This window comes from Microcebus murinus, chromosome 8, assembly GCF_040939455.1.
Source record: "Microcebus murinus isolate Inina chromosome 8, M.murinus_Inina_mat1.0, whole genome shotgun sequence".
NCBI classification, from domain to species: domain Eukaryota; kingdom Metazoa; phylum Chordata; class Mammalia; order Primates; family Cheirogaleidae; genus Microcebus; species Microcebus murinus.
The window spans coordinates 66,070,887-66,084,320 of record NC_134111.1 but is presented as its reverse complement, the minus strand read 5'-3'; the positions used below and the strand labels follow the sequence as shown (position 1 = coordinate 66,084,320).

The following is a 13,434-nucleotide window of genomic DNA, read 5'->3' as shown; positions in this document are numbered from 1 at the left end:
GGGCTGAAGCAACCTTCTTGCCTCAGCGTCCTGAGTAGCTAAGACTACAGGCACATGCCACCACACCCAGCCAATTTTTCTATTTTTTGTAGAGATGGGGTCTTGCTCTTGCTCAAACCAGTCTCAAACTCCTGATCTCAAGCTATCCTCCTGCCTTAGCCTCTGAAAATGCTAGAATTATAGGTATGAGCCACCATGCCTGGCCCCACAGTCTTTAATGTAATACTGTTATTTAGGACACGCTCTATTTGTTCTTGTCCCCCAATACCGTCAAGAGGTTCAAAGTCCAATTTACATGAAATTGAACATACATCAGAATAACAGAATTTTGGAGAGACATTGAGCCCCAAAAGATTTGTATTTTGCTATAAATCAAGTGGTTTTTAGTCCTTCTCTTGAAGATTTCCAGGGATGGAAAATTCACACTCTCCTTTGATTGCTTATTCCAATGTTAATTGCCCTGAGGTTCTTAAGTTATTTATGTCTAGCTGAACTTTGGTGACATTTTGCACCCATTTCCTTGTTATGTTTTTGGTAGGATGAAGAGGCCTTTTTCTTAAATCAGTTTTCTATCTACTTGAAGGTACCTTTTATTTTAGACTGATCAACCCCAATTACTTTTGTAAATACTTAATAATTGATGGAAAGATTATGGAGTATTTAGTAGACAAGAGGATGCTTATCTATCAAAGAAATAATGATTCATTTGCAAAACAGGATTTTGCTCAAAGATCATTTTCATTTTCAATTTTAGATGAAGTCTCCATATTCTGCTGAATGACAGGATAAACTCTGACACCTCAAGGAAGGAAGCAGATACAAAAGTTTAAAGACTGTTCTTTGCCAACGACAACATCTTATTTCTTCACCTTTGTAAATACAGGTTTCCAGGAAATGCTTGAAATCTGAAGCTCTCTTCTCACTGGCATGGCACCCCCCAGTTGGGAGTGTTGTGATTGACTTGCTAAAAACCACAGCTTCAGATAAACTGCAAGATAAGACCACCTTAAGAAACCAGTGTTAATAACAATATTAACAGAAAACATATTTGCATGTGTTTGTTTTATTTCTGACTTTGTTTCTCTGGTTTTATTTATGATTTTGGCTCTAGACAGTATAAGTATTAACATTTCAGGGTAGGTCAAGGATAACAAAGTCATACCTAGGTGTACCTGAGCAGGAAGGGCTGGAGCAAAGCCAAATAAGCCAATCAAGCTTGGTGAGTTCCAGCAAGTGAGAGTGGTCACAGTAGATCCAAGATGGAAGTAATCAACAGGCATTAACAGCAGCAATTCACAGGCTGTGCAGGTTGAATTATGAAACCTCTTAATTGCCATATCAACACGGTCCCAACTGTGGGGTTCACAGCTGCTGGAACCACTGCCAGGGACACCTCTCTTATTAGGGGAGGCATCTAGGGTCATTCCTGGTGGTATCTTGGGCAAAGTGCACTGATAGTACAGGCATTACAAGCAGAAACATGGGTAAAATATTCTCATGAAATGAGGCCTGGGAGAATAACAACTCTGATTTCAGGCAACTGATTTCATCCATGGATTGCAAATTCTTCATCTCTAGAAGAGGTTGGACCAGGTGGGCTCTATGAGCCTTTCCAGCTCCAGTAGTTTCTCTGGTTCCATGAATCCAACCTGTGACTAGGGAAAAGGATTTGGGATGAGAATTCCCATAGCTTCGGTTTTCTCAGGTGAAGAGGAATAGTAGGTGGTACACTGCATAGCAATGCATGTACATGGGCTGCAGGTCTTTCTTCATACTTGTCTCACCCTGGCTGAATGCTTTGTGGTGCTATTGCCTAGCTGCTGCCCTTAGTAATGGCATGGGATCCCCTGATGCCTTAATTCCTAGGGAGCTCTTCATGTCCACTGAGCCCAAGGGAAGCTGCTGAGCCGGGTGAGGAAGTCATGTTACCAAGGCATCTCCCATGACCAGCTGCAGAAAAATCCCAAGGCTGGTTTCCAAAGTGAGCCCTGACTGCACAGTCAGGGATGACAGCCCAACTCAGAAGGGCTGCTATCCAGTTCTTTCCATCCATATCCTGTCCTTCAGGCAAACCCAACAGCCAGAGGCTAATGTTTGATGGAAATGCATTCAAGGAAAGAAAAGTTTTTAATATAACTGGCCTTTTCCCTTAGAGAGATTCCATCCAATCAATCTCATCCTTTATTCCCACCCATGTGCACCTAGCTGGATCCTAGATTGGACCCACCTGCCCCAAGGCCAGCTCTCTTAGTTACCCCTTTACGAGCTCCTGACAGTGCTCAGGGTGAAAGCTTCTGTCTAGTGGAGGGACACATCTAACTGGAGCAGCACTCTCCCTGTGTCTACTTCCCTCCACAAACCCAGTTTTCTAAAACGTGTCTGAAATATATATATCAACTGGCAGCAGAATTGGAGAAAATAATTTAAACCTGGGCATGATTATTATAGTTTTATCTTTAAAGAATAATTTTCTTTAAAGAAGGAAAGTTCTCTTAAACAATTGGATTTAGATATCAAAAAAGGTTGCAGAAATTTTTCATTGCCTTTAATTTATCAAAAGTATGACGGACTCTTACCTATCCAGCAGAAGTTTTAAAAGCTTGTCAACATAGAGCCTGGCAGCAGAATGCCAAAGTTTCATACATGGCCAGAGCCATCATAATTATTTGGGAGTAGAAAATACAAGAACGAGGCCAGGCACGGTGACACTCGCCTGTAATCCTAGCACTCTGGGAGGCTGAAGTGGGAGGATCGCTCAAGGTCAGGAGTTCGAGACCAGCCTGAGCCAGAGTGAGACCCTGTCTCTACTAAAATTAGAAATTAATTGGCCAATTAAAAAAATATATAGAGAAAAAAAATACAAGAATGGCTGGGCACAGTGGCTCATGCCTGTAATCTCAGCACTTTAGGAGGCCAGGCAGGAGTATCACTTGAGCCCAAGAGTTCAAGACCAGCCTGGGCAACAGAGCGAGACCCAATCTCCACAAAAAAAATTAAAAAATAAAAATTAGCTGGTCATGGTGGTGCATGCTGGTAGTCCTAGCTACTTGGGAGGCTGAGGTAGGAGCCCAGAAATTTGAAATTACAGTTAGCTATAATTATGACTGCACTCCAGCCTGGGCAACAGAGTTAGACCCTATCTCTAAAAACAGAAGGAAAAAAAAAAAATAGAAGGACACCTATAGTTTGCTCTATAATAGAGACAAGGGACACATTATGAGTTTAGTAACTGGATCTTTTTTTTTTTTTTTTTTTTTTTTTGAGACAGAGTCTCGCTTTCTTGCCTAGGCTAGAGTGAGTGCCATGGCGTCAGCCTAGCTCACAGCAACCTCAAACTCCTGGGCTCAAGCAATCCTCTTGCCTCAGCCTCCCGAGTAGCTGGGACTACAGGCACGAGCCACCATGCCCGGCTGATTTTTATATTATATATATTAGCTGGCCAATTAATTTCTTTCTATTTTTATGGTAGAGACGGGGTCTCGCTCAGGCTGGTTTTGAACTCCTGACCTTGAGCAATCCGCCCGCCTCGGCCTCCCAGAGTGCTAGGATTACAGGCGTGAGCCACCGCGCCCGGCCTAGTAACTGGATCTTTTTATTTAGATTCAGAGTATTTAAATTCTTGACCCCAGAATAAAGAGTTATTTCCCAGTAGTATGAGTCTGGCACTCTAGGAATCATTATTGTGGGGGTGTTGCTATAAAGGCTGGGTAATTTATAAAGGAAAAGGGTTCATTTGGCTCACAGTGTGCAAGACTGCACAGGAAGACTGGTGCCAGCATCTGACCCACTCGTTTGACGTTTGCTTTAGTCTGCTTGCCTTACTCATGGTTATGTTACCATATGTACTTCAGAGTGCTAGGAAGGGCCTCCCATAAACTATTTCTAAGGGTCTTAACTCAAGCCTGCTTCTAGAGGCTACCCTTATCTGGAGGAGGCCAAGCAGCAACACCTTATCGCACTGTAGATGGGCTTCATGTAATTTCCATTCTAGATGTAGGGCTTTGCTTACTTGCTGGGTTACCACCACTACAAAGGAGGGTCCATTATCACTCTGTATGGATGAAAGGAGCCTATGAACATCCTGACGACCTGCAGGATCATCGAGACCACCATGTCCAGCTCCTTGGAGAAATGGTTCATCAGGTTCCCACCAGGGGTCCACTCAAAGAAGCTCATGGGTGACTGCACGACATTGTGCAGCAGATCCAGTTGCAGACACAGGAAGCAAGAATCCCCACCACCACCCCACGACCAATGGACACAGCTATGGAGTAGCCAAACATGGTGATACCTTGTGAATTGCCCAGGGCTCCATAGATGCACAGACGGACTTTCGTGTGTTCCTGGGTCCTGTTGACAATGAGGTCATCGGTCCAGAGACTGAGTAGTTAGAAGCCAGGGCAGCAATGTGGTTACACAAGAAGAGGAAGATGCTCAGGAAGGCGATGAACAGTCCAGTGGCCTTCATGTAATCCCAGGACACGGACAGCTTGACCTTCCCTGTCTGAGTATTGTCTGCCTCCCTCAGCTTCCAGGTCTCTTCCTGCTTGGCCCAGGGTTTCTGCAGCTCAGCCATGCTGCTGTGGTGCCCACTGATATCCCTGCTGGAGGAGGAGGAGCTGCTGAGCTGTCTCTGCAGCTGCCTGCCCACGGCATTCATTACCAGCATGCCATTCTCTGTCTGCTTGTCCTCTTTCCCTGGACTGCTGGTCTCCGTCACCCTACTGTCCTCCAAGGCCTGTTCCTGCTCTGTACTGGCATATGTGCGCAGGAGCTCGGTGAAGGCCGTGTCCTGGGCCAGCAGCTCCTGGCAGGGGCCCATCTTGGAGTGAGTACCTTCAGAAGCATTCTGGTAACTTCAGATACTCTCTCCATTCGAGGAGGATAAGCCTCTACCCAGCCTGAAAAGGAATCTACTAATACAAATGTAGGCATCTGAGTGAAATTGCCAATCATTGACAAAGTGTGTCCACACATCTTGGGTTTCCTGTGCAGCAGGTCGCTTTTCTGTCTTCGGATCATCTCGAGGTGCCTCATAAGAGGCCAAACCAAGGCTTCAGGTAGGAGAATGAGTCCACGAGAACTCTGTCTCCATTTAGCTGTCCCATCCCCACATGTCACACACAGCCCCAGTCTTTCGCTTTAGAGGGGATCTAAATCTAGCTGGGGTATGAAGGCCCTGAGGAAGAGGTCACCTTCAGCAGCCTGAGATTGCTTTTTGCAACATAAGTGTCTCCCCACCCACTTTTTTATTTTTACTTTTTTGTTTTTTGGTGACCAGGACAGTGCATGGTGGCCACCCGCTTGGGCTCAGCCACGACCTATATCAGGGCCATTATTTCAGTGGCATACTTGCTATCCTTATTTCCTGCTGTCAGGAGACCCCCTTTCCTTCCAAATAGCACCCTTAGCATACACAATCATAAAAGCATATTTAGTTACCTTTTTTCCTCGGGATCACTGAAGAGCTCTGGTTAAAGCAACCTGCTCAGCCATCTGGGGTGAAGTCCCAGATGGCAGTGCCACTGCCATGATCACCATATATCCAGCCCTTTGTTGTCCATAAAGCTGCTCCTGTCAGTGAAAAGATGCCAATTTGGTGCTGGCATTGGCTGATCTGACAGATTCATCGTGCTAGACTAGACGGCCTCTGGAATCTCTAAACGGTCGCATTGTAAAGGCTCATTCTCTTCAGCTGGTAACAGGGTGGCAGGATTGAGAGTAGACACAGTCTTTAATTAAACATTGGAATTATCCAAAAGGATGGCCTGGTATTTTCCCAGACTTCCTGCAGTGAGCCAATAATCTCCCTTCTGTTCCAATAAAGTCACAAGCTGGTAGGGTGCACATACTACAATGGTTGTCCTAAAGTGAATTTTTTGGATTTTCGCAACAAGTCACAAGTAGCTGCTACTGCGTGGAGGCAAGGAGGCCATCCTCTCACAGTATTATCCAGCTACTTTGACAACTATGCCACTGGCCATGGGATGTCACCAGCATCTGCACTAGGACTCCAAGGCCCATCCTTAATTTTTTCTTGGAATCAGGCATCCCCAAAGCAGAGGCAGTCATAAGACTCTGCTTTAGTTTTCAAAGGCATTTTAACAGTCTATGGTCCAACTCAGGGGCTCCACATCTGTCCCTTTAAGAGCCTTGTACAAGGGCTTTGTTATTAGTCCAAAGTTTGGGATCCAGATGCGACAGATCACGGCCATTCCTAGGAACCCTAGATAAGTAACCTGCTGTTTGCAAATCTGTCCAATTGCAGGATCCGCAAGTCCCCCACTAAACTCCCATTAAACAGGGCAGGACAGCCCTTTTAAATCCATGAGGCAACAAAGTCCAGCAGCACCATGAGTCCACTCTAGTCCCAGGATCCTGTCATTCAAATGAGACTGAGTATCATTCACAGTCACTTGTACAATATCGCTAATGGCATGAGATCCTATACAAACCTATACTCATTGGTATGGGGAATTTAAATTCTATCTGCACATCTCGGGTCCTGTCAGCTTATATGGCTTTACTTACTTTTGGTAGCTTTCTTCTTGCAAATGCTGCAACAATGTGCAGGTCTGCCGAGGCCCAGACATAAAAGAGAACTGCTCAGCAATGGCAGTCTCCTGTCTGCTTCACCAGGCCCTGGTATTCCTCCAGCAGGAACTAGGCAACACCCCCTGGAGGTGAGCTTCTGCCACTACGGAAACAACTCTCCATGCTCCAGATTGCCTAGGTCTGTCCCCTGGGGCTGCTGCAGGAGAGTTCCTCAGCAGATGCTTGCCAATGGCTTCCCCTCCACCACCGCCACCAGACTGCTTATACCCACCCAGCTTGGCACCAATCGAATCCCTACTGTCAGTTTCACCTGGGGTTCCTATGGGGCTAATTGGATTGGAGCTACTAGTGAGACATGGGGCTCTTTGTGATCTGAGTCCTGGACTTGGAAAAAATAAAAAATTTGCTCTCCTGGGGGTTTCTGGTTACCTGAAGCCCTTTGCAATTTGGGGCAGTGCTATTTCCAAGTCCTTCCTTTTTACAAAAAGAACATTGATTGTACATCAACCTGGGGCAACTTTTTCTGCCCTTTCCTTTTTGACTGCCCCAAAGGACACTGCCAGCTGTTCTTGTCTATTCAAGTCCCCTATCTGGTATTGTCATAATGGTACTTGCCCTGTCCCAGCTATGGGTGCCCTCTGGCCAAAGTGAGTTCCCTGCTGAGTCTTAGAGGAGAGACCCTTCTCATTCCCAAGTCATAACCCAGTGGGCATGGGACTGAAGAATTAGTTCCAGTTGCACCTTCCCTGTTTTCCTCATAGTGCCAAGATGGTGGTGGTGGTAGCAGCAGTTGCCTCAGACTTGGCCCCGCCTGGTGGGGGAAGGCACCACTTCCCGGGCTGGCTGCAGATCTCCAGGGGCCCCATCAGCAAGAGCTCGGCCAAGCCCATGGCACATTCCTGTGGGTAGCACCAGCTGCAGTGGGTGTTCCTCCCCCTTCTCCCTGCATACCACTGGGCAGTGGGCCATGTGTGCCAGCCACTTAGCAGCTGACTTAAAACTGGTGCAAACCAGGGGAATTGTATTGTTTAATTAAAACAAAGTATTGCAAAGGCCCATGGTGGATGGAGCAGTGGGAAAAGGGCTCATGAGATCCAACCTGATTAATCCCTCCTCCACTTGGCCTTTCAGTCTCTGTATTATGCAATTGCATGAAAGATTATACATATGGGATCTCATCCCATTTACCTGAAGTTTGACAAAATAATTCCAGTTATAAGATAGTATAATAATTCAAGGTTTTATTCAACAGCCACTTCTCCTCACACTCCAGCATGTACATTGGATTACAAAAACATAGTTCCTTTTTAGACATAGACTTATAGCTATAAGTTGGCCATTCAGCCAAGATTCTCCCCAAGGGGCTTTCAGGTGGAGCTTCTCTATGTTGAAACAAAACTCACAAACAACAAACACAGACAACAAAACAATAATGCCAAGGCCTTCCAACAAATGAGAACCATCCAAATGAGAACCAAACTCTCATATGAGGACCAACATCTCCTAATCCAAAGGGGAATGAATTCTATAGGTTCCCTGGGAACTGTACAAATAAGCTCTAAACCCAAACCAGGTAGTTCCACTCAACCATGACTTCCACCCCAAAACAGCTCCTCCAAATAAACCCAAACAAAGTGCCCTGCCACAGAGCAGGAAAATCTGAAAACCTCCCAAATGGGAGGAATAAAGGGTCTTGGCATGCATGCTAGGGAACTTACTCAGATAAATGGCTGAGTCATCTGGACACTTCCCAAATCCATTTCCTTTTCCCCCAACAAAGTTAAAACTGGTTGGAGCTGCATCGAATTTGGACAAGAGTGAGATGAGCATTCCCCAGAGCTAATCAGGCTCCAACAGCTGTTGGCATGGTCTCTCACTCTCTTAATAGAAAAGGCAATGCTCCTACAGCTTGACCCAGAGCTGCTCCCTGCCTCTTCTAGCAGTGGTGGGGTGCTGGTCCAGCAGAGCACCGATGGGCACACCCAGGGGCACCAAATTCTTTTACCTAAAGTTTGGCACTTGTCCCCCATCAGATGAATGAGGACAAGTGGTTTAAGGAGAAGGAAAGGGAGATTTATTAATTTTCCAGCAAATGAGGAGGATGGAGACTCTCATCTGAAAGTGCCATCATCCTAACTATAAGCAGAAATACAGAGCTTTTAAATGGAGGATTTTCAGCTTCAGGCTATTGCTTTTTAACTACAGTTGATGGTTCTAATCCATCCCATCTCCAGGGAAGACAATCTCATGACCTCTGCCTGGACAATTCCATGGAGGCAACTCTTGTGGTAAAAAGAACAAAAGGCATTCCCCTGCCCCTCTGATTACTGGCCTTGGGCAGAGATTTAGGTTTTAATTCCCAAAAAGAGTCTGGGGGAGAGTTTTAAAGAGACAATTCGTAAAACATTTTACCCTTTCCCAGGCCATTCCTTCTGTTACAGTTTCAAACTTTTTCTGGTGTTCTTATCTTCTTAGATAAGAAATTGGAAGACTCCTCCAAAGTCTTCCAACTTCTGACCATTACCTACTTCCAAAGCTGCTTCCACATTTTCAGGCACCTTTATAATAGCCTAGTCCTCAGTACCAATTTTCTGCCTTAGTCTGTATTGTATTGCTTTATAGGAAAACCTGAGGCTGGGTGATTTATAAGGAAAAGAGGTTTATTTACTACACAGTTCTGCAGACTGTGGAAGAGGCATGGCACCATCAGTTCCATCTGGTGAGAGCCTCAGGCTGCTTCCATTCATGATAGAGGCAAAAAGAAGCCAGCATGTGCAGAGATCACAGGACAAGAGAGGAAGCAAGAGAGAGAGGGTCGAGGTGCCAGGTTCTTTTTAACAACCAGCTCTCACAGAAACTGATAGAGCCAGAACTCACTCACCTTCCCTCCAAAGGGGTATTAATCTATTTGTAAGAGATCCAATCCCAGGACCCAAACACCTCCCGTTAGGCCCCACCTCCAACATTGGGATCAAATTTCAACATGAGATTTGGGGGTACAAACATCCAAACCATAGCAGGGGGTAATGGGATTTGTCAGGGAATTCCTGGGGATACCTGTTTAGTCTAAGAGAAGCTTTGCCACATGAGCAGGAAATATAATGGGAAGGGAATTCATACCATATTTCCACCGAATTCTACCCCACAATATTTTTTTCTGCCAACAATGATTTAGACAATTCAGGCTGCTATAACAAAGTACCATAGACTGGGTGGCTTATCAACAACAGAAATTTATTTCTTGCAGGTCTGGAGGCTGGAAATCCAAGGTCAGGGCACCTGTATGGTGAGGGCCCCCTACAGCACTGCAGACTGTCAATTTCTCGTATCCTCCCATGGTGGAATGTGAGCTAGACAGTTGTCTGGAGTCTCTTTTATAAGGGCACTAATCCCATTCCTGAGGGTTCACCCTCATGACCTAATTACATCCTAGAGTCACCACTTCCTTAATACCATCATGTTGGGGGTTAGCAGTTCAACACATCAATAAAGAGGCACAAACATTCAGTCCATAACAAACTAGTAGCAAATAAGCAGCATTTAATGAAATTAAATATTTAGTTTCCAAATATTAATTACATTTTTACTTCTCCCATCACTCATCCCAGATCACAGATATACATTCTGCTCATCCCTTTTCAAATTCTTTTTAATGTAAAAATAAATCACTTTAATCAATTGATTGTACTGAATATCAATGCCTTTATTTATCTGGAATAAATGCTGAAAGAAGACAACTGGCCAGTGCATTTCATCAAAGTCTAAGGTAGCAAGGAAGACCACCCCCTCCCACCCAAAGAAACATAAAGAATGAATATACCTCTGGCACACCCAGGGATTTTTCTTTACCTCACACAATTCAGGAGGCCCATGAACTCCCTGCAGTAGAAAGAACAGAACTAAGGGTCAAGCCATCCTAGCACTCCACTCTAGCCACAGATAATCACATGGTCCAGACTTAGCAAATTGGCCTCTGTGCACACACATTCCAATTTCTGACACAGTGGAGACTTCCTTTTTTTCCAAATTGACTGTGAACATTTATTGATTTGACCGATTGCATTTTTAAAAGTCTGGCTTGTTAGCATATAATTTACATACAGTGAAATTCACACCTTTTGGGTGTGTCAGTCTATGAATTCTGACAAACCCACACAGGTGTGTAACCACTATTATAAGACACAACATTTCTAGCACTCCTCACAAAGAAGATGCTACAAAAACACAGTGAAGGACTGTCTCTTCAACAACTTTACAGTAAGTACAACAAATAATTTCATGCAGCTTCATATGTAGACAGAGGTCTTTGTTTAAAACAAATGGTGTCATTTCTCTCCCTACTTAAAATCTTTGAATGGCTCATGAGCCTTTGCATTAGCAGTTCTTACCTGGGGAGTAGGGACACAATTCAGGGGGGTCATGGATTTAGATGGAAAAAGCTACAGTTTTATTTCTACTAATTTCTAACTAAAGTTTAGAATTTCCTTCAACTATGAATAAGGGAAGAAAACCATAATCCATATCCATTTATATCATACTATAGTTGTTACAGTTATCTCAAAATATTATTTATACTAAGCACAATGCTGAAATTGCATTAATTAGATCCACTGTTAGATCCTATTATTTAATGCTGTTAATAAAAAAGTGTTTAATTACTATATTACAAAGTTGGTTTGATAACTGTATTTCAATGTAATTGGTTTCCTTTTTAATCTTATGCATTTTATCTTATTCAACTAAAAACATTACTTTTTAAAGGAGTTCATAGGTTTTGTTGGACTGCCATAGGAGTCCATCGCAGTAGTTTAAAAATTCCAGATAAACAGATAAAGACCATAACTATTACCAGATCTTTCCAAAGTCATATACTACTTAGTCTCTTCTTAGTCTTCAGTTCATCTCTCTCCTCCTCAACAGCTTTTCATCCTCCAAAGCATAACACACAAGACTGATTTACTTTCAGTTTCTTTGACAGCCCATGCTCTCTCTCACCTCCCTCTGCTTCATCCTCTCAATTCTCTAACCCCATCCTATCTACCCCTCACCTGGATAATGTTCCCACATCTTTCAGGCTCCTTCCAAACACAAATACACTTGCATGCACATACATGCACATATGCACATACGTGTGCAAGAATGGCTCAGCTCACACCATGCCTTCTCCATAGCATTCTCTAGAACTCCCAGCCTTTGGTGTGAATGCACATCATCTGCATTCTTCATCAGACTTTAAGCAAGCTCTGTACGTACAGGGACCAAGACATCTTGGTTCACAGTAACAATCCTAGGATCTAGCACAATCTGGCCCTTCATAAATATTCGTTAATGATTTAGTGTTTGAACACATAGAGGAGAGTGATTAAGTCCTTCTCTTTCTTTGCTCCTTGGTCTGCCTCCAAAACTAATCTAGACTTCTCTTCATAATGCCTCTGACCTCTAAAATCCTAAAACAATCCCCTATATTATACTTCATCCTGATAAACCCAAACACTCCTGCTTTTGATCATACAACATAGGACTTCCTCTCCATCTGACCCTTAACTTCCAAGCTCTACAAAAATGATCTAGAATTATAATGTTTATTAGCTCACCCTAGCTTTCCTCTGATTTAAGTATTATCTCATGCATGCCTAACATCCCAGGTATCTGCCCACCAAGTGTTCCTGAAATGTCCCCTTGACTTCCTCTACATTAAACTCATAAGCATTATGCCCCCTGCCCCTGGCAAAAGTCTTACACAACATTCTCTTACATTAGGCTTGACAACCATCCTCTTAGAAGTCTCCCAGACTGCCGCAGATGGAAAGAACCCTAGAGGCCATCCAGAGAGGGTAGAGATGGGGCAAAGGTTGGAAGGGTGTGGAGAAGTGGCATTCTTGTAAAAATCCTTTAGAGAACTGTTTCAGAATACATATGCTCATTATTCTCTTCCTCCGCAATTGTGGCTCGATAGGTCCTGCAGGCACTGCTGAGGTCTAAATGGCTGAATTAACCTGTGAGTCCTGATCCCAGTGTTGGTCTCAGTGATGCTCATTTATTCATCAATTCAAAAAATAATCTTGAGGACTACTCTGTATCGGGTATGCCTTTCTCCACCAGGGTTTCCCATCTGAACCACATGACACAAAAAGTGACATGCTTGACTATTATCTCAGTTCTATATATCAACGGTGGTATATAGTGCTATTCTTGATCTATAGGGAGAAAGTAATTCATTACACACATCAATGCCTTGGGGCATTAGGTTTAATTCTCATGGAACCTCAGATGACAAAGGCTTAAACACCACATAAAGTCCCTCTTGTTGTGAACCTAAATACTGGTGAGGAGACATGAAAACAGACAAGCAAATAATAAATAGGAACAGATTTAGGAAGTGCTATGAGGATTGTAAATGTGATACAGAGTCACTGGAAGAAGGGACCAATGAGGGCGTCTCTAGAGAGATGATTAAGTTGAGACCTAAAGAACAAGATGGAGCTAGTCCATGAACACAGCCAGGAAAGAACAGTATATGGAGGCACGGGACTAAGCAAGTAAAAACTTGGGGCATTTGAGGAACAGAAAGAGTCCAAGGGTATGGAGGAAGCCTAGTAAAGTATGGAGAGAGTGGGATAAGATGAGCAAGAGAGGTAGGCGAGATCAAATTATGTAGGGCCCTACAGGGAAAGCTAAGAGCTCTGGATTTTACTGTAGATGCTATAGGAAGCCAGCAGAGGCTTTTAAGCAAGGGGGTGGTATTATAAAACTTGTTTCTTCATCGTATCAGAGTTTTTATTTATTTTCAGTGGACACCTAACAAGGTTCCTACAGAAGAAATGCCCCCAAATTCCCCACCTAGGGCTGGCTTCCACAGGGCAGAACACCCAGAAGGGC

General features: G+C 44.0%; 1 protein-coding gene across 6 annotated transcripts in view; it reads left to right on the top strand.

Annotated features, from left to right (window-relative positions):
• STAT4 (signal transducer and activator of transcription 4) overlaps positions 1-1,045 on the top strand; it is a 116,136-nt gene extending 115,091 nt beyond the window's left edge. For all 6 annotated transcript variants that reach the window (XM_076005763.1, XM_012776925.3, XM_012776923.3 and 3 more), the window contains one exon: positions 755-1,045. In XM_076005763.1, coding sequence (XP_075861878.1) covers positions 755-781 — 27 coding nt within the window. In that variant the 3' untranslated portion in view covers positions 782-1,045. The remainder of the gene's footprint in view (positions 1-754) is intronic.
• The last annotated feature ends 12,389 nt before the right edge of the window (positions 1,046-13,434 follow it).